At 39.1% G+C, this 20686-nt stretch overlaps 3 protein-coding genes across 4 annotated transcripts; 1 reads left to right on the top strand and 2 right to left on the bottom strand.

Moving 5' to 3' along the window:
- Positions 1-740: 740 nt before the first annotated feature.
- tmem43 (transmembrane protein 43) lies at positions 741-7760 on the top strand. Its single transcript, XM_082532202.1, has 12 exons — positions 741-952; positions 2576-2710; positions 2814-2948; positions 4548-4642; positions 4723-4772; positions 4858-4927; positions 5008-5078; positions 5170-5297; positions 5403-5477; positions 6581-6682; positions 6771-6888; positions 6973-7760. The coding sequence occupies exons 1-12, from the start codon at positions 935-937 to the stop codon at positions 7173-7175; spliced, it is 1200 nt and encodes a 399-aa protein (XP_082388328.1). The 5' UTR covers positions 741-934; the 3' UTR covers positions 7176-7760.
- An 89-nt stretch (positions 7761-7849) lies between these two features.
- On the bottom strand, positions 7850-13433 carry LOC309706024 (rho-related GTP-binding protein RhoA-B). The gene is made up of 5 exons (XM_082532203.1): positions 13321-13433; positions 12227-12384; positions 11838-11958; positions 9022-9152; positions 7850-8927 (listed from the first exon to the last, which is right to left on the bottom strand). The coding sequence occupies exons 2-5, from the start codon at positions 12380-12382 to the stop codon at positions 8754-8756; spliced, it is 582 nt and encodes a 193-aa protein (XP_082388329.1). The 5' UTR covers positions 12383-12384; positions 13321-13433; the 3' UTR covers positions 7850-8753.
- Positions 13434-15552: 2119 nt separating this feature from the next.
- On the bottom strand, positions 15553-20298 carry LOC309706988 (cytokine-inducible SH2-containing protein-like). 2 transcript variants are annotated; one of them, XM_082534049.1, is made up of 3 exons: positions 19984-20298; positions 17626-17783; positions 15553-17525 (listed from the first exon to the last, which is right to left on the bottom strand). In XM_082534049.1, the coding sequence occupies exons 1-3, from the start codon at positions 20001-20003 to the stop codon at positions 17020-17022; spliced, it is 684 nt and encodes a 227-aa protein (XP_082390175.1). In that variant the 5' UTR covers positions 20004-20298; the 3' UTR covers positions 15553-17019. The 2 variants fall into 2 exon arrangements, with proteins under 2 accessions (XP_082390175.1, XP_082390176.1); XM_082534050.1 differs by lacking the exon at positions 19984-20298 and adding an exon at positions 19182-19921.
- Positions 20299-20686: the final 388 nt, after the last annotated feature.

Genomic DNA, 20686 nt, shown 5'->3' with positions numbered 1-20686 from the left:
GTGTGTGTGTGTGTGTGTGTGTGTGTGTGTGTGAGTGATAGAGAGAGATTGGCTCTATGAGCTTCTCAGTCACTGCAGATTGAGGTATTATTATACATATAATATATCCCACTGTTGTAATGATACTAAGTCACATTTTCAAATTAATGTGTCTGTTTTTCTGTTTTTTGTTTGTTTATTTTGTTAAAAATTATATTATTGAAGGAAAAAGAGTATGCTGCTTTCTTGTAATATGATTACAATCTGTAAAACAACCAAGCAACAAACAAACAGCTATATTAATGATACGCTATCGTGGTTATAAATTGAAAAGAAACTAAATGCCAGGTGGTGGAGAAAAAGTACAAATGTGCATATTCTTGAGGTACTCCTGTTTATCACCACTAGGTGTCATAATATGAACAACATCCGTCCATAAAGTTTCATGTTCTGTATAAAACTAAAATATAATAAATATTTTTCAATATTTTCCTTTATGTTGTATGTGGGTTTCAGTGAGCCTGCTTGTTTTTCTTTCCAGTAACAGTATAGTACATTCTATATATGTTTACAGTATACTATTTCCTCTGAACTGTTAAAACAAATTAAATATCAATAAATATCTAATACATTTCTAGTATTTTTTTTTCTTTCTCACGTCTCTATTGACAACAGTCACCAAAAAAACTTCATTTCCCATGAAGCCTCGAGAAAAAAGATTTCCGGGTCGGTGCCGGAACTGTTTTTTTTTTCCTTAAAGCAATTGCTTAATATCACTTGGGCAACCGACGAGTTGGGCGGGAACCACAGTTTATTATCTCACATAGTCCGCCTCTCTGGGCGAGTTTCGGGATACTCCAGAGTAAAGTGAAAGCTTACTGGCCGTTGGCGTGTCAGTTTGTGGTTGCTAGCATCTTCGTGTTCCTTGAAAGTTGGCGGTCGAGAAAGTAGAGAAATGTCTTCAGCACAGACAGTAGGTGGCTCGAATAATGGTCTTTGGTTCTACTTTATAAATGTAAACTCCTTCCGGATTTATGTGTGCAGTTAACACAACTTTGCTGCAGCGTTAGACCCTCAACTGCCGCCTTTTTTCAGTCAGTTTAATCTGACGAATCATTTCTAATGCTCTAATTTGGTACGTACAATGGCAACAGCGGTGAGTCGTCGTTTAGTCTTAATTTTTTCGCCCAGACATGAAAATTAAATTAGGAAGTGTGAAAGGGGCGTGTCACTTTCACGCCTAAGTCATGATGAGACATGGGACCACAGGCTGCATGTAGGGACACATACAATTACTGCCAGAAGTTTACATCCACTCATCGCGGGCATGAACGTCATAATTTTGGGCTTTTAATGATTTCTTTGAACTGTTCTTTTTTTTTTCCAGGGTGGTGACTTTAAAACCAAGAACTAGGTGCACAAGCTTGAAAATAATTTAGATTTTCTACGGGCTCAAGTATAAATATACATTCACTGTATTTTGATACTGAAGAATCTTCAGCGTCTGTTAAATTGATAAACCAAGGCCTATTAACTTTACACTGGTTATCAAGATCAACTACAAATGCTAGTTTCTCAGCATAAAAATGGACAGCGATCCAATGATTGACCAGAAGAAAGGGGAGCTTGATAATGATCTAAGAAGAACTGCAGATTTACACAAGTTAAGAAGGCCTCTTGAACTCATTTCTAAACAACAAATTTTGCTGCAAGCAGTACTGGTTCAAAGTAGATGGAATAGTAAAGGAGGAGGGCTACCTTTACCTCAAAATCAACAGTTAGATGGTTTAAACTTGGACACAGTTGCATGATCTTAAGCAGACACCAAAGACTGTTTGGAATGGATAAAGCAGGCTAACATTAATCTTATCGAATAGCCTCCCCAAAGCCCCAACTTCAACCCTATTGAAAATTTGTGGACTATGCTTAAAACCATGTCCATGCCAGGAAACCGACTGTTTCAAATGAATTCTACCAATTTTGTCAAAACGCATGGTCAAATACCCAGCCAGAATTATAACACAAACTTATTGAGTAATCAAAAGTGTCTGGTTGAGGTGCAACACACCAAGAGACATTTAACCAAATATTGGTGGGGGTTTATGTATATATTTGACCTTGTGTGGATTAGAGAAAATCCCAAATAAATTCCAACTTTGTTCACCCAATCCTTGTTTTTTAAAGTCAGTAAAGATGTATGTTGTACAATGATTACATCCTGAAAGCAGAACAGTTCAAATACGTAGCAAAAAGCTCAAAATTACATTCATGTCCATGATGAGTGGATATAAACTTCTCACCAGAACTGCAGTTGGCTGGTACCGGATTAGTTGTAATAAATCAGAGGAATGTGTGTCTTCGCTTTCTAAGATTCATGTATTTAAACCATCATATGTTTTCAGATAAACACCTGGTGTATAATTATATATATAAACTAAAAAGACAGTTTATTGTTAAGTTACTGGTTATGTCTTGTTACGGTCATGTCATTACTAAAAGATTGAATATAGAAAATAACTAATGAGAAGCCAAAACTTGGTTCTGTCGCCCAATTGTTGATGTCGTGTTTATTCAGGTTTTTCTTATGTTTGTCCAGTTTCCAGACCAACACAAGCGAGTGTCTGCAAAGTCCAACCCTGGATTTCTGGAGCGTTTAAGTGAAACTACAGGAGGAGCAGTTGTTGGTGTGGGACTGTTTTTCCTCTCGATTTATGTTCTCTTCACCAATGAGGTAGGAAACATTTCCTTCTAAGTAGCTCAGATCATCATGGTCACGATGATTTAACAGTAGACTAAAGACAGCACTTTGTATCTGTGATGGTTTCTTCGTGCAGGGACGGACTCTGCAAACAGCAAAGTCCCTGGATGAAGGTCTCTCCCAGGTTGTATCACTGGGGCCGTATATCAGCTTCGACACACAAAACAACGGCCGTTTAGTTCACCTGTCTGCGAAGCTGCATACTGCAGAGGTGAGCTCGCCTGTATTTTGAACAGTGGTCTGCCCTAGCGTGTATGTGTCGGTGTCCCTGATTTGTATATTTTTTATTATGTTTTAGCTTTTTTTTTTAATTTTTTTTATTGAGTTCAGTTTCTGTTAGTTTACAGAGAAGTTCAAAGGTTCTGTATTAGTTTCAGTCTTTTAATTATTAAGATATGGAGGATATTTGTCTGGAGCCTTTAACCTGACTGTCACAGATTTGCATGACAAAATTTCAGGTGGAGATGCACTTCAAAACTTGTGCCTTCTGTATAGTTTTAGCGTCCCCTACCCCTAAAATTATGGTTTCTGCAGGCCTCCGAAACTGTGCTCAGATATCGAACATCCAGATATTTTAAGAACTTCCATCATTCTGCATTTGCTTGAGCTACAACACTCAAGCAAATGCAGTGTGTGTAGCACACTGCATTTGATAAGAAGTGTTTTTTAATCTTTTCATGTAATGAATTAAAATCAGTGTAGGAATTACACAAACACAACTCTTTGTTGACTCACGGTAATGTCATCCAGAGTGTAGTTCAACATGTGTATTCATGCCCCATCAGGCACTCTGTGATAACAGAATTTTACCAAACTGACAAGTACACTAAAAATAAAGGACAACTCTGGAAGATGTTTTATTTTTATTTTAGTTGGCTTTAGTTTTTTTCCAAGTCTAGTTTTCATTGTCATTTCAGTTAACTATTTGTTCCCTACAGCTCAATTTACATATTTGTTTAAATATGTGATAGAAACCTAATAACCTTTGTATGTACATTTGGTAAAAGAACATCCATCCATTGATCCATTGCAGAGAACTGAGCAATGTTGGGGGAATCGGGTCGGAACATACTCCTTTCAGTTTAGGTGAGGAATCAGCTCGGGCGGACGACCGCTTGCTTGCTCTGAACTCTGTGACCGATTATGTATGTTTTTCTCGCATGGATGCAATTGGACATCACGCAGACTTTGTTCCATGGGGCTGGCAGGTTAAAGAGTTTCTGCTCTGGCTGTTTGCCTTCTCACGTGCATCTCTGTTGGGTGATGTCTAAAAAGTTCAGGGCTGCCTTAGTTTGTTTAGATAAACAGGCGGTGGTGCCTGTTATCTGGCTGTGTTTACCCTCATATCTTTGCAGAGGAGGACAAAAGAAGGTAATGTTGAGAGAGACTCAGACAGTGAGAAAGAGTGTTGTATTTATCTATGTTAAATTAATACACAACCTCAGGAGTTGTACAACATGTAAATATTTTTGCTAGGATTTGATTCTATTTTTAATTTATTTTTTGTGGACTTAAATGTGCCACCAGTTGGCTTCCTTGTTTTGATTCTGCTAATGTTTTATTGTTTAATCTGTATACTGAAGCTTCATATAGTTTCACTTGAATTCTTTTGTTTGTGTTTATAGTAATGCATTATTGTACTCATTACATTGTCAGACTTTGACATTGTCGTGTTTAATAATCCAGCATTAAGAATTTTGCATGCACCAATCAGCTGATCATAATTATTAGTAGAGGTGGAAGTGTTGTTGTTTTCAGGTAAGTGTTTTCATCTGGTTTGTTGCTGTTAAATTTTGATGTGTCTGTGCAGCCCCTGTATGACCCCAACTACAAAGTGGTGGTGCATGCAGTGAAGCTGAAGCGGCAGGTGGAGATGTATCAGTGGGTGGAGTACCATGAGAGCAGGTAAGGCTTGTCAGCACTCAGGGTGGGACTGGGTGTGGACATGTTGGCTAGAATGCAGCTGACTGTACGTTTTAATTCAGGGATTACCAGGAGAACGGTGAAACCAAAACAGAAACTACATACACCTACAGTGAGTTTCTTTTTTGCAGTCTGTAATCTTTGGTAACAGCACAGCCTGTGCATAGAGGTTATATTTTATAACTCCTTTTTTGTAGACACTGAGTGGAAGCCAGAGTTGGTGAACAGTCGTAATTTTGATAAGGAGATTGGTCACCAGAACCCGAGGTACTAAAACATATTTAATATGGTCTTCTTGTGTTTGTGTGTGCATCCAGTCCATGCTCACTTCAGTCTTTGTGTTTCAGTGCCATGGCTGTTGAGAGTGTGATGGTGGTGTCTCCTGAAGTCCGAACTGGGCCATTCATTCTGTCTAAAGGTTTGTCTAAGCAAACACACAGCCACTACACATATGCTGTGTTTCATGTGTTTGGATTTTAGTACTCAGTTAATTTCCTGGTTATCATCAGGCCTGGTGGAGCAGATAAATAACTTCCAGACACTGAGTTTGGGGGATTTTCCTGTCTTTAACTTGGACCCTTTTCTCTCTATTCATGATGACTACTTCTATCACACTCCAAATCCACGCAGGCCAGAGGTGAGCATCTAGTCGTGAGTGCCTCACAAATAATCTCAGTGTTGCACTCTGTTATATGTTATGCGTTCCACACTTGTTGACTTTGAATTTGTTTGAATTCATGAGGTGGGTGACGTGCGGGTGAGGTTCTCCTTCGCTGGACTGAGCAGTGACAACTCACGCCACGGCCCTGCTCAGACGGTACAAGCTACAAATGTCTGATTAACACATTCTCTGCCTACATTTGCACTGGGTCTTGACTGTAGTCTGTTTATAGGAGACTGATGTACCTTCAGGATCTGAAAAGTGAATTCAGTGCCTTAAACCTGCATTCTTTCTGATGGCCACCAGGGGGAGACTCCTGGTTAAAAACAAAGTCTGATTGTGTAGAAGTTTATGGAAAAGTGACCCTACTTTTCATTTCACTGTTACCCAGTAAACATTTTCCTAATAAGTTTATGGTCTCAGTTGCTAGCATCAAATCTTCAGTAGAACATAATAGTCATGAGCATGCAATATTCTCAGTAAACTCTAACCCTTATTCCTGAAGTTGACTTCACTACAGCTATGTCCATCTTTTATGTACTGTCTTTGGTCACAACCTACATGATGTTCTTATGTTGCTATTTATAACATTCAATAATAAAATATTTTATCATTAACTTTCATAAAAATCAATTTAAGTAGTGTTTTAAATGATTATTAATACAAATAGAATTTGGATAGTCAAATATATGATCAAGTATTTCAAACATTTACTGTTTATGAGTAGTTATTAGAATATTTTGGTGGAGGTATGGAAACTTAATATTGTTTTTAAGTTTTATCCATAACAGAATGACGTGGGATATTTTCTTGATTGTTTTTATCTATAATGTACCTGTGTACTACTATAAAACTGCACATGAAATAAAAAATTGTATACTGTAAACATATAGAATGTACTATACTGTTAAATGAGTAAATTTACACGGCACCAAATAATCATGGTAAAACTTTTTCACAGCTGTTTTTTTTTTTTGAAAGTTTAGTAGATCAACATGAGGACAGTTCTGGTCTCCTTTGGCATGCTGCTTACATTTATGGGATTATTAAAAAAAAGTTGTTTTGTTGAGGAAAAAGATGTATGTTCTTCAGCCAAATGTGCCGTTTATTATATTCCAACCAAAAGCCCCAAACAAACAAATGTTCAGTTTACCATGAAATATGAGCAGGAACAAATATTGTCAAAAGAGTTGCTCATTTATGTATTTATATTAGATTAAAACTAAGTCTCTAACTCTGCTTCACATGCGGTTTTTCAGGTCAGTATTGTTGCCATGCAGAGAGGGGAGCAGCTGCTGCCATTTAAAACCAGATCAGGAGACACTCTGGAGATCCTTTATCTGGAGGAGCTCTCTGCGGAGGTCAGCGTGGGCTTCATTTCCATTTGTTGGTTTAAATTCTCTTTCTGTGCGTCTATCTGGGTAAAGCGTATTTCTGTGTTATCTGTAGGAGGTGTTTGCGAGGGAGCACCAGTTTAACAGCATGAAGACTTGGGGACTCCGGGCTGCAGGCTGGGCCCTCATGTTCCTTGGTATCCAGCTGAGCATGCAAATCATCTACACGCTGGGTAAATTAACCCTGCTGCTGTACAGTTGTGAGTTTCCTTCCTTGCTTCTATTATTCATACTTCCTGTCTGTTGTGTTCCTGCAGTGGACTGGGTTCCTGTCCTTAGAGAGCTCGTGTCCATTGGACTGAAGATCTTCGCCTTGTGCGTCTCCTGCTCGCTGTCTCTTATCGTTATTGGGTTTGGCTGGCTTTATTACCGACCGTTGGTGGCAGTAGCTCTAGGAGCGCTGGCTGTTCTTCCGATATTTCTCGCCCGCTCAGGACTTCCCGCCAAGAAGAACGCATGACTATTGAACTGATGATTATAGATTTTCTGATGGTGAGCTGCAGATGTTTTGTGTTGCCAGTTTTTCCCCCCAGTTTGTTACAGCCTGCACAAAGGGTTGTTGTTGATTTAAACAAACATTGAGTGTATGGGTTTGTTTTTTGGTTAAATAAATTTAATCCAGCATGCATCAGTTTCACTGGCAATATATAGATTTTTACTTCACCAAAGTTGTTCCTTCCATTATATGTTTGGGGTTTTTTTTAGCTTGAATGTTTTTCACCCAGTTAAAAATAAATGCAGTCGAATCCAACAGTCCTGGACAAAACTAAGTGCTCAACACTCTTCAGAACTTTGCATTATTAAGGTTGGATTTAATACACTGATAAGTGAAACTGCAGTAGTTTTAGCTATGTGCATCCAATGAATTGTTTAACTGTATATTTGTTACATACCTCTGTTTTCACTGTTTATAAAGCTCAGTAGGTTTAATAATTATTATTTGTAATCAAAAATTCAGTTCTTACATGTAAAACAGAAAAGACACCAAAGAAGTGGGGTTCTCAATTGTGTTTGCTTTAAATGTTGAGTAAAAGTTTGAAACTACTTTTGGCTCATGTTTCCATTCAGGAAAAAGATCACCTTCAACTAGAGATGATTACTGATATGTGCTTAGAACAAAAAGTGAAGGTAGAGGCAGTTTGACCCCCAGAAAGTCTGGGCAGGTTTATTTTTCACATTCACTGTCCTGATCAGTAAACATCTCGGCTGTCAGTTTTTTAACAACTATTAATGGGATTCATTGACATGCTTGTGTGCACTCAGGCTCAGCTCACAGGGGAACGGCCAAAGAGTGGCCCGCATTAATCCAAAATGTTCACCATAAACTGAGGAGCCTAAAGCATAGGCTGGCCTTTGATTTTCCTCACCACTGCATAAAGTTGAATTCTGTTCCTAGGCAGGGCTTTAATTCATTAGTTCAGTTTAATTCAGTGTTCAATCAAGTGATGCAAGTTATCCAGATTCTTACAAAGTAATTTATTACACAAAACACTAAGTTTCCATTTGCATTTTAGCAAAAAGATTTTCCAGTCTCGCATTGTGCATGTGATCATAATGCAGATTTGTTTATGAAGAACACAAACAAATTTTGACTTTGTGTGCACGAGTTTGTCAATAATTAAAGGACTACGGGTCACAGTGAGCAGGTACTTCAACCCTAGTTGGCTGTGGAAACATTCCTCTGATCAGTTCGCAGGGCTTTAGCACTTAACTGCAGTTGGCAGGCTGACACTACGGTTCCCCCGCTGACCTTTTTGATTACATAGAACGTGTGGATAAAGGAGGTTTGATTATTATGGCAAATTTACTTATGTTTAAGTACAAAAAAAGTATTTTCCATAACTTCAAAGTTGAATACTGACAGAACCTGACTAGTTTTGCTTAAGACCAAAAAGAAATAAAGAAATAAAAGAAAAGTAAAAGCATTACATCTTTAGTAAAAACTGGGGAGAACAGTCTTTTGGGTGGGTGTGTTGGGGGTAGGTTTGACCTAATTCTCCTTCTTTCCCCCTCCAGGAAGCAGTCCTCATGCCTCCTTTTACAGTAGGACGCATTTATTACTCTTCTTTCCCCGCCTGGCCTGTAGTGCAGCCCTGGTAGCCATCTCGAATACTTCCCTCACACCATCCTTTGTTTTTGCAGAGCACTCCATGTATCCAAAGGCACCAATCCTGTTAGCCATGTCCCGCCCATCCTCAGGTTTAACGGGTTCCTAAAATAAATATAAAGGTCAAGAAGCAATGTTAGGAAAAAATCTTTCACTGACAAAGTTTGTTTGTTTTCTTGCTCAGGGCGTTAAGTTTTACCTGCTTCATTTTGGCAAGTTCCCTCCGAGTGTGCTCATCATTACGCAGATCCTTTTTGTTTCCCACTAGTATAATGGGAACATTAGGGCAGAAGTGTTTCACTTCAGGGGTCCACTTCTCAGGGATGTTCTCTGAATAAGGAGACAAATATAGCAGCATTCAAAGCAGAGACACACGGCTGTTGATTATTTTCCTAATGGATTACCGTACTGTTGCTCTGTAACCCAGCAGGAAAACACTAATGATCACAGACTCCTATAGGCTAAGAGGATGTCATTTAACATGTTTTGCTGTGCAAACTAGGGCTGCTCAATTAATCGAATTTTAATCACGATTACGATCTGGGCTTTCAACGATCATTAAAAATGACTGAGCCGATTATTAGCCCCTCCCTCATTTATCCGCGACACCTTAAAGGCCGTCTGTGAAAATATTGTCGGGTATAAACTGGTCCGTGGCGCAAAAAAGGGTGGAGACCGCTGATTAAGAGGACCCGAGGGAAGCTCGGAAAGCTAAGCAGAAGTTATTTGGAGAGTGACTGCCGTTGGTTGAAAAGAGAGTTAAAAAAAAAAAAAAACTTCAGTGGTGTTGCACACTATTTTATATTATTTTTTTAAAGTCATTGTTAACCCTTTAAAGCCGGTCAGAGCAGCACGCTCCGTTTTGCGTAACTATTTTTAAATCCCTGTAGAATCTGAACCGTGTAAGCTAGCGCAATAATTTGTTTTGCATATGAAACCGGAGGAGTTGTACTTACATCTGATGCCATCAGCTTGTCCTCGGTCACGGTTTCGTTCCACATATAGCTTTGCAAAAATTGCATAAAAAGCGCTTGCAGGAACAAAAACATAATATTCCAGAAACACGCTTTGCCGTTACTATCAGCTGTTCGTAACACTTCCCACAGTGAAATGATGCACATGCTGTTTTCTTTGCAAATTTGCATCATAGGATTGTTTTTTGTTTTTCCTGCAGTATATAAAAATTGCTGTATCTCCAAAATAAAACTATGAAGACACTCAAAATAAATTTCCTGTGGTGGGAAACTATTTTTTTGCAACTTTATTGTATTTAAAGTTTTGAGGGATAAACCTCTTAAATTTCTCCAAGTAGAAATATATGTAAACAAAACAAAAGCGATTTTCAATTTTTTTTGTAGTTTATTGCACTTTTTTGCAATTTATGTAATTACTATGGACTTAATGCATACATATTATTAAAATATGGGCTATAACAGTTGTATTGATGTATAGCAACTTGAAATGCTCCCACAAATGGCACTACAGCATGTAAAAAAAAAAAAATAATATAAGCTCTGGTGGACTTGGTTCTATGGTAGGTCTTAAAGGGTTAAATAAATATCGTCAAATAATCGTGATCTCAATTTCAGTGAAAATAATCGTGATTATCATTTTTGCCATAATCGAGCAGCCCTAGTGCAAACAATGCAAAAATAAATAAAATGCTGACATTTGGCAGCAAGCAGAAATTAAACGATTATTTGTCTTAACTTAAAATCACTGCTAGTGACTTTTCTTTTAACTTGTAAAAGTTGCAGCTCTGGGCTGTATGCGAGATAAGGTGGTGTGGACTTGAATCAAGAAGAGCAGATACTTTAGATGGAGAAACTTGAGAACAAGGTGTGCTGTAATGGTACAGATCACATGATAAATGTGCGTCCACTGTGATGTACAGAGGAGAGCAAACTGAGACTCATGGTGGGAGACAGTCATAACATGACTCCGTGTCCAACAGCTGTTTTCTATGTTTCTGATTCTTAATATTAGATTATTCAAGCTATGACCAAATCTCAAGAATTTCCATCGGGTCTGTTTACAGTGAACTCTTTTTTTCTCATTACCAATGGTATTGCAAGTGCTCAAGCCATTATTTACAATAAATATACACATATATTAAAAAAAAAAAAAAGTGGCTCCATAGTGTTATGGTTTACACATTCATCAGGAAGGGCATCCGGTGAATCTGCCAAATCAAACATGGGGGGCAACCTACTGTGGTGACACCATGTGAATGAGGGAGCAGCTAAAAGCCAGTATCCTCTAGTACATTTCGTCTTATTCCTGGCAAGATTGCTGTGACATTATTGTCAATACTCCTTCTTACCCAGGTACTGGTTCAAAACGCAGGCGCTACTGTTAAATATATATAGTAATAATATAGCGCGTAACTCCTGCCTCTTCTGTATTACCATCTTATTTTTTCTAATACAGTTTTTTAATGGAAACCCTTGTATTTAAACATTTAGGTTTAACAGAGAAGCTGATCAGGTAAAACAAACAAATGGAAAGTAAAAAACATTTTACTCTGAATTTTCAGGCCAATATTTGAATCCTGAATTTGTCTTTTATGTGCTACACAAGGCAAAGACCTTAAATAGAGTAGGGGTAACTAGGTGGTGGAAGTAACTAGAAGGTGTTCAAAAATCACCTTTAACCACCAATGAAAACACAAAGAACTGGCCCACATAAGACTTTCAGATTTCAAAACAATCTCCAGAGGTTTTAACTCAAGGAGAGCCTTCTCTGCACCCATTCACTCAGTAAAGCAGTGGGCAGCTATCAATCCAGCGCCCAGGCAGCAGTGTGCAGGGATGGTACCTTACTCAGGTAGCCGTTCGGTGGATTTCAACCCCCGACTTTCTGATCATGGGGCGAACACTCTAACTACTGAGCTATCCCCTCCCTTTTTTAATAGTCTTTTTTCCCCCTCCCACAAAGCCTTTGGTGGTTTAGTCATAATAATTTAAAATTAAAAATGAGCTGCAACATTGCTGAGTCTCCTCTGTTTTTACTTACCAAGACTGTCAGGGCTGTCAATGGAGAAACACATGAGAATGACATCAGTGTCTGGATAGGAGAGCGGGCGCAGTCTGTCATAGTCCTCTTGACCTGCTGTATCCCAGAGTGCTAACTCGACCTGCCAAAAGTTTTTAGAAGCTGAAATATCTTCGAGCAGTGCACAGTCGGTAGCAGGTGGGCAGGTCAGACAATTAATTTTGCCAATAAGCAGAACTCAATCTGCTCAATAATTCAAACTCATGCAGGTTAGACTAGATCTAACATGTAGGTCTCCTGTGAAAATTAACTGCCCACCCTGGTCTATAGGTTTAGCATTACATGAGTGCAGCCACTAGAGTCCTCCAGTTACAAAACACCGATTCTGGGAAGAAATAAATACTGCTTACCTGTTTGCTGTCGACTTCAATGTCAGCAACATAGTTCTCAAACACTGTGGGCACGTAGACTTCTGGAAACTGGTCCTTACTGAACACGATGAGCAAACAGGTCTTCCCACAGGCTCCATCTCCCACTATGACCAGCTTTTTCCTGATTGCTGCCATAGCTTCAGGAAAAAATATAGAAGATTGATTAAAACACGTGAACGTCATCTATATCAGAGTGGGTAATTTTATTTTATTACACTGAAGCATTGTCCAACTTTCTAACACTATGCCTGTGATAAACGATGAACTGCCAGCAACCTTCAGCTGTGCTGGCAAAGTCCAAACAAAATAACACCGGGGCTAACTGTGCAGCTTTCTGCGACAATATCACCACCATCATGGCTTTTCATGGTCCCCTGATCAGCCATACTGTACATACTGTCAAGGGCCCATCGCGACATAGTTGGCTTACAAATTAAGAGTCATACAGTGAAGCCCTCTACTGTGATGTTACGTTTCCGCTCCGGTGTTTCTGACCCTCTCCGGCATCAAGCTCGAACAAAAAAATACACATACATATCCCGTCAAACATTTATTCCATCACTACAACACTGGCCGTATTAGCATGCAAATGTATGTCAGCGAAATATAACTTGGACCCCCGCAGTGGTGTTTGACCCAGATTTAGTCTAGGAGGATGTTGTGTTTACTGAAGCTAGCTAATCATCGAGCGTTAGCTTAGCCGGATGTGTGTGTCCTGTAAGCTCAATTTGAATGTTTACAACATAACTCGGGGGTGCTACAGTAAATGCGTACAACACGTGTGATATAATGTACTCAGGTCGTGTTTGTTGTTTATTTCAAGCTGCTGAGCCGGAATCATTGCTTCTCCTTTCAGTAACAAACCGGTACCGGTTTAGCCTGCTAGGCTAGATAGCTAGACTTAGCTTAGCATAACGGAAGTCTATATGACTTTATCGGTCCGTTAGCTCACTAGCTAGGCTAGGCGAAATATTGAAGACACAGATTTATAGTCAGAACAATAGTATAATTACCCACAATAAGTGTTAGAAAATATAACAGCTACAGGATTCTTGAAAATATTTCCAACTCACCAAGTTATTAGTTAAAAATCTACTCAAATGAAGCCCAAGTAGTGCTTTGTTAGCTTCCGCCGCTGCTTCTTTACTGTGCGCCGCTATGAAGGATTAACAGGAGGGAAGTGAGGGGGTGGGGACCGCACAACAATGTACTACAGTACAACACCACTCTTCTCAATAATAATAATAACAATAACAATAACAATAACAATAACAACAACAACAACAATAATAATATCACTGTTTTAATCAATACTTGTATACAGCAACATAAAAATAACATATATATTAGCTTCTTTTATATATTAGATTAAACACATATGTGGGACAGAGTACCATATAATTATTGGGGTTTTTTTTTTCGTATTTTACTTTCTGTTATTGAAATTTGCATTTCCTGTATTAAACTTGAATAGAGAGCATCATTATAAAAATTTCAAGCAGGAACTGACACTCACACCTGCAATTATATCTTCAAACTGCAACATCAACATTGTTAATAACATTTTATTACAAAGATCTGCCTGAGTTGTCATTATCATCATCATCGACTCTTTACAATTTTCTTCCAGGTGATACAATTTCTAATATAACTTTGGTCCAATATTTGAAGTTTGGGGAGGATGTGTCTTTTCATGCACTAAGAATTCTTCTTGCAACTGTGATTGCCCTTACTTTTATCACCGCTAAATTGTATTTCGATGCTGTGGGTGGGACTGATCAGCCTACCAATACACATAATTTTGGTAATAAGGGTATTATCAAATTTATCCATATCTGAGCTTCTGAGCTCTATACCTGCTTATATTTCCAAGTAGCATGTGCTAATGTTTGCATGTCTAGATTGCATGTCCAACATAGGTCGTTGGATGTTACACTCATACTATGAAGTTTAGAGGGAGTGAAATAAAAACTGTGTATTAGTTTATATTGCATGGATTTTCCCCTCTACCTCTTTTGTGTATTTATGGATGAGCAATATCAGAAAGGAGTACATCAGTGGGTCAGCTGAGATTGAACATTTTGGAAAAAAGTTAGAGGTAAAGCTGAGATACTCTGGACAGGTGCAAAGGGGGGATAGTGAATATATTGGACTCCATAACATAATGAATATGGAAATGCAAGATAGGAAGAACAGAGAGATCACACACACACACACTGTAAAAATTAAAGGACAGACACGAGAAACACCCTTCAACCTGGTTCTGAGTGTTGATGTTTCATAGTTTGTCCACCAGAGGCAACTTCCTGTTGGAAACACCTGTTTTGAAGTCTGCAAACAACGACAACAAAGTGATCCGAGCAGTGGGGCAAAGAGTAAAGGTGGGATTACACTTTCCATGTCCATGAGCCACTAGGGTCAGCGTGACGTAAATTTCCTCATCAGACTGTGAATACGAGAGTCAGTGTGGTTGTCTGTGTACCTGCCTGTTTTTTGTTTATATTACAGCGCATCAACTATGCATGCACCCAAGGTCATGGACTTTAAGTGGACTTCAGAGAAGTATAATAAATAATGGCTAGTTGGCTGTCGGGTTTCCAGCTGTCTGTGTTCATGTCTGCAATGGAGAATAATCAAGGCCTAAATGAGTAAATAATAACTACATGTAAGTGTTGTGGAAATCTGTTTGTCTGAAATGAAAACAATCCCAGCTGATATTTCCGAATATCGTAATTTTAAAATGATCAAATATCGGTATCCTTATCAGTCTTAATTTTTTTTTTTACCTTTGTTGGATTTAGAGTAAAAATCAATTGCTGGCTTTCAGTTTTGTTTCTAGAGTATTACCTGGATTTAGTCTGCTAACTGATTTTTGATAGGTAACGCTGCAACATTTTTAAATAATCCTAAACTATTTTAGGCGTACGCACCATGAAAGTCAATGCATCGACTAAATGTCCTTTTCAATAGGCCACAGGCACGCCTGACAGCGTGAAACTGAAGCAGGAAAAAGGGTGACGTGCCAAAATGTTTTCTGTGATCACTTCTAATAAATCTGCTTCACAGCTTTGAGATCCATAGATAAAGTTCAGCCCATCAGTGCTTTCATGTCAGTGGATGAAGTCTCATTTTTCCATGACAGCACTGTGTTCATGCTGTTATACACTTTTGTAAAGACTACAAAAAACATGAGCATCTTATAAAGTCTGATTTAAGAGATTATAGAGTACAGTATAGTAGAAGTCTGATCTTTATTCAATGACAGTAATGTTGCATATAGAAATGACAGAAAAATTACTGTAAAATCAAATTATAACAACTTTATTGTAAATGCAATTACATCATTTACAGAAGGGTTTTTTTTACTGTAAAAAGTTTTTACTGTCACTTTTTACAGTAACTTTACTGACATCCAGCTGCCAGTAAGAATTTGCTGTAGACTGACTTATCTGTATCATGAGTATTAATGGTCTGATCCTTTAAGGTCATTTACTTTAGTCACTACTTAAATAGAATTTTAAATTGTAATGAAGTATTTCTACACTGAGCTGCTGCAACATTTACTTCAACCTGAGCTCTCCTCCTGTATCAGCATATAGCTCTTAAATGGCACATGGCTTCATTTAATATTGCAGTAAATCCCAATGAAGGAGCCTCATTCTGATAAAGATCAATGTGATCTCGATAGAGATTTTATTCTGCTTATCCCGATCATTTAACTGTGGCCTGAGAAACGATTTAAGCCTTTCGGCGGCAGGTTGGAGCTGAAAGGCACACAAACAGAGCGTGAGCTGGCAGTGCAGCAGTGTATTAATAACCGCAGCACTTACTCTAATCCTGATAAGAGGCTTTTTCTGCGCTGCTCAGTTCCAACTCGTGGAAACGAGCTCAGATGCGCTTCCATGAAAACAGTAATACCTCACATTTATCTGTGTGCTCAAGTGACCAGTAATTCAGAAGAGGGGAGGGAGGGAAAGACACACACACACACAACAGCTGGAAAAATAAACATTTCCGAGATTTAATTCTCAGAAATGGTATTTATAATCCTCTTCTACAAGCTACAAACAGGCCCTCTTTGTTGGCTTTTGCATTCGTTGAAGAGCATTTGATTTGTTTATGTTTCCTTTCTGGAAATGAAAGATATCAGATTTCTCTCAGGATTGTGAATACTAAAGAAGTCCACATCACATTATATGCAAACACTGAATTGACAGCAGAACTCTGGGTACAGACTCTGCATGGTTCCTTTATTTGTCTCACATGTTGTTTTGTCTTGTTTTGCAGTTTACACATCTGTTTGTGTGTATTTTGGAGTTTTAATCTCTTCCACTGGAGAAAAACTGTTTTTAAGTTACGAAACCCCAAATTATTACTGTCATCTCTGCTAGAGCAACAAAGCACAGAGTAGATGTTTTCTTCACTGATTTATTATTTATAAGCGGAGGCTGCTTTATTGAAGAACACTCGAAACAGCTGGTTTAGGAGCTGCTTTCTTCTCACTGGGCCACATTATCAAAAAAAGAAGGAAAGAAAACAACTCACATATTGGCATTGCACATTTCACAGTAGCTGGGGTCGGCATGTAAAAATAATTGAATATTTATTGAAGAATACCAGCAGCAGTGCAGTAAGAATAAGCTCATTCATGAGCAGTGAGGTCAAGAGTGGTTTATTATACATAAATATATCAAAGAGTCCCCGATTCACAGTATCCGCTCAACGACGCGACCATATTCCAGTCTGACTGTCCTGTCGCTGAGGGGCAGGTATTATATAGAGAAAGGATAGTCCTGCAAGTAGAAGAGCAGAGGCTTTGGGAGGGGCAGCTGGTTGGGGCAGTTAGTGTGCCTGTTGATGGTGAGGCGTGTCAGGTGCTGCAAAGAAGGGAAAACCTCCAGTTTGTGAAGCGGGTGCTTCAGCTTCAGGGGTACTCCTCTGTCTTTAGCTGCGTGCTGGGAAGGGTCAGGTTCCATTTGGGGGTGAATGTCACTAGATGTCTTGTCCTGTGCTGCGTGGCCTGAGCTGGTGTAGTGCTGTATAAGGGTGAGAACATCTGGGAAGGACTGCAGCTGAGGCAGGCCAGGGGAGACAGAGTCCAGCCAGAAACAGCCCTTGCTGTACTCTATACGCACGCTGGTAGGTCCACAGCGAGTCTTCACTGACAGAGCCAGCATGTACTGTGGATGGCTGCTGTCCCGTACCAGGAATGTGCCTTCAGACTTTGTGAGGAGAGCTTCCCGAGCTTTACTTGCTGAGATGGGACCCCAGTACCAACCTGTGGAAGAAGACAGTTCAGTTATTAGTGTTTTTGTTTTTTGTTTTTTAATAGCCACATGGACACTGACACTAGAAGTGTTTAAATGTGGCTGGCGTACCAGAAGTCTGCAGATACTGGAAGGTGGTGGTGATGCAGCGGAGGTCATCTGCTGGGTCCCAGGATGAAGGGGCAGGATCCGAGCAGGATGACTTTCTTTGTTCCTCATGATGGAAAATGGTCACCGCCTGTACAACCATTGCTGACTTGACAGCACACCTGTGGAGACGACGATGACCATGTAGGAACTAAGAGATCATCTGAACTATATTCCCTTAATTAATGCGAATTGAGTTGCTTATGTCAAATATGTCTGTCCCAAATCTCCCCGTAGTGTTAGCTGGTTGGAGATCTGTCGACACTCCACCACCCTACTGATGGAAGCATTATAATCATGAAAGTGACCATTCCCATCAGGACAACGGGAAAAGTGATCAGTCAGAAAACCTTTGTGCTTATTTACAGTGAAGCCTGCCGCTAAGGTTACAAACAGAGTCCCCTCACCACAGGGTTAAAGAGCAGAGGTGGGACCAAGTCATTGTTTTGCAAGTCTCAAGTAAGTCTCAAGTCTTTATCCTCAAGTCTCAAGTCAAGTCTCAAGTAATGTCAGGCAAGTCAGAGTCGAGTCTCAAGTCACTGGTGTAAAAGTCCGAGTAAAGTCACAAGTCTGAAATTTTGAATTTCAAGTACTTTCGAGTCTTTAAAAAAAAAAAACGAAAAAAGAATGTTGCAGTTATGCTAAATGTAAATATTAGACCATGTAATTTTTAAATCTGTGTTTTTCTCAACACATGACAAAATAGTGAACTTAGAAAATATACACAAATTGTGAAATTGCACCTCTATTAAATGCAGCTCAATTAAACCTAGCTCCAAGGATAATTTTCACCGACGGTTCTGAGATAAGCTGCATGTTATTCTTGGATGTGGTTGTAGGACCAGCTTTAAAATCGCATGACAAAAAATATCATACACATTAAAAAAAACTGTATCACCAACGTAGCCTGGACAACATTTGCTAGTTAGATGAAGTCAGCTATCTCATTGTAGCATATTTATATGCATATTTATAATTATACGCTTCTTGGAGTGAGTGCACACACTCATGAAAGTTTAGTAACTTCAGGTCACTGCAACAAGCCCAGGTACAGTTTACCGACGGATGGGTGCAGGACCTTGAAATGCACCGTGTAGAACGAAAGACCATCGTACGTATCATAAGTTTACCAGTCTCACAAATTGTCGTCATAAATACACATTCGTTAACCGTTTATTAATAGGACCTTTGAGCTCAAGGGTAATTAATTAGTAGTGGAAATAATTTCTGGTACGCGTTACAGAAATGTAGCAGTGACAATAGTACTGTATGTTGTAATCGCACTGGGCAATTAGTGATACAAAACAACTGTTTTATCCTGTGAATAAAAGTATATGTTTTTGTCAATGTACCATAATAGCAGAGGAGAAACGCAATATTGTGTCAGGACAATTCACTATTTATGCACAATAAATAAAGGAGCATAGCGCGACCATTTCTGTTCAGCGCCAGACTTGCTTGTAACCTATATCACCAATTATGTTAAGAAAATGACGTATTAACTACTACAAAACTCTGACCTTTGTGGAAATGCTTGGAGCAGACTAACATGTGAGCTGGAGTGTTCTGGGACGTTATATTTGGTCTTTGAATGGCTGCAATCCAGGCCATCCGTCGCGTCTTTGTTACTTCGGAAACATGGCTCGAACAATTTCTCTTCAACGACGTAATCCGATAACAACCGATCTCTTTACCCGTCGGCTTCCCGTGGCTGTCATGCGACCGGCTATTGCAGTTAATAATACAACGGCTTCTTGACATTTTTGTGTTTCTTTTTATCGCTGTGTGACTGATTTCAATTGAAAGCCTGCGTGCGCTAGTACCTCTTGCCACGAGTTCCCAGAATCCTTTGCGGTTTTACCCCTGAATGACGTCACATTTTCAATCTCTATATAATATGCATGTTAAATTTTATATTTGGGGTGAAATATCAAGTCTTTTCAAGTAAACCGGTTCAAGTCCAATTCAAGTCCCAGGTCATTGGTGTAAAAGTCCAAGTCAAGTCACAAGTCTTAGAACATTTTTTCAAGTCAAGTCTAAAGTCATAAAAGTAATGACTCGAGTCTGACTTGAGTCCAAGTCATGTGACTCGAGTCCACACCTCTGTTAAAGAGCACCTTTAAAAAGACACCCATCTATATTTACACACACACGCACAACTCAAGTAAATGTGCCAATTCAGTTACGCTGAATCCAGCTTTATTTATACTGCGCCAGTTCATAATAACTCGTCTCTTCAGCTTATTTTGTACCTTACTTTGAATCATGCATACTGCAATAAAATACCCATAATTACCCAAATCATATTAGAAATGTTCTTACCTCAAATCAGGAAAAACCATAAGGATTGAAACCAGTGTAAAAACAGCCCTGCAGTGAATATTTATAATATTATTTATAAAATAATAATAAACGGTCCTCCAAAGTTTTCGGTTCAGTCCTTCAAAATGATTCAAATATATATAAGCGTGCTGAGCGCTGGATGTGCGACTGAAGCGCTCCCCTCACTGAGTGAGGCGCAGAGGAGACAGCAGCTCTGTTCAGCCGGACAGAGGTTCCCGGAATCTGTTTCCAAGAAAGGTTTTGTGTTTCAGCGCCCGCAGGGACGCAAGAGCCGCCCGCTGCTGGCCACCTCTGCGTCGGGCTCCGTCAATAAGCACAACTTCCGCCAAACCTTTCAAAATAAGATGTAAAAGACCCTCTCAACTCTTAACTAAACGGGATGAATTGCATCGGAACCGCAACGAGCTGGGCGCTGTTAAATGGCCTCATTGTTTGCTGTCACGTTTGCAGGATTTAGTTTTCGTTTTGATTCTTTTTTTAATGTTATAATTAGTTAGTTTTAATCTTTTAACACTGCAGGTGCAATTAAAAAAAAAAAGCTAAGAAATAACAGCCATAGAAGTTTGCTTCTGCCACTGACGTTTTCTTTTCTTTATTTAGAAAAACACATATTTGTTTGTATATCTGTCTTTTGTGCCCGTAAGTCAAAATGGACTTAGAATTTCTAAATTTCAAGTTACAT

The sequence above is a fragment of the Aulonocara stuartgranti genome (assembly GCF_965226115.1).
Source record: "Aulonocara stuartgranti genome assembly, chromosome: 5".
NCBI classification, from domain to species: domain Eukaryota; kingdom Metazoa; phylum Chordata; class Actinopteri; order Cichliformes; family Cichlidae; genus Aulonocara; species Aulonocara stuartgranti.
Note: the sequence above shows the minus strand (reverse complement) of the source record. Positions and strands in the feature narration are given on the sequence as shown.

What these genes read in the sequence shown, in the direction of transcription:
- tmem43 (XM_082532202.1), top strand. An exon ending in GTGGAGTACCATGAGAGCAG is followed by an intron (nt 4,643 to 4,722) that starts GTAAGGCTTGTC and finishes GTTTTAATTCAG; the next exon opens with GGATTACCAGGAGAACGGTG. An exon ending in GCAAATCATCTACACGCTGG is followed by an intron (nt 6,889 to 6,972) that starts GTAAATTAACCC and finishes GTGTTCCTGCAG; the next exon opens with TGGACTGGGTTCCTGTCCTT.
- LOC309706024 (XM_082532203.1), bottom strand. Translation starts at nt 12,382, where the DNA reads ATGGCAGCAATCAGGAAAAAGCTGGTCATAGTGGGAGATGGAGCCTGT. An exon ending in TTGAAGTCGACAGCAAACAG is followed by an intron (nt 11,959 to 12,226) that starts GTAAGCAGTATT and finishes AACTTTTGGCAG; the next exon opens with GTCGAGTTAGCACTCTGGGA. An exon ending in TGACAGCCCTGACAGTCTTG is followed by an intron (nt 9,153 to 11,837) that starts GTAAGTAAAAAC and finishes CTCCTTATTCAG; the next exon opens with AGAACATCCCTGAGAAGTGG.
- LOC309706988 (XM_082534049.1), bottom strand. Translation starts at nt 20,003, where the DNA reads ATGGTTTTTCCTGATTTGAG. An exon ending in ATGGTTTTTCCTGATTTGAG is followed by an intron (nt 17,784 to 19,983) that starts GTAAGAACATTT and finishes TCGTCTCCACAG; the next exon opens with GTGTGCTGTCAAGTCAGCAA. An exon ending in CCAGTATCTGCAGACTTCTG is followed by an intron (nt 17,526 to 17,625) that starts GTACGCCAGCCA and finishes CTTCTTCCACAG; the next exon opens with GTTGGTACTGGGGTCCCATC.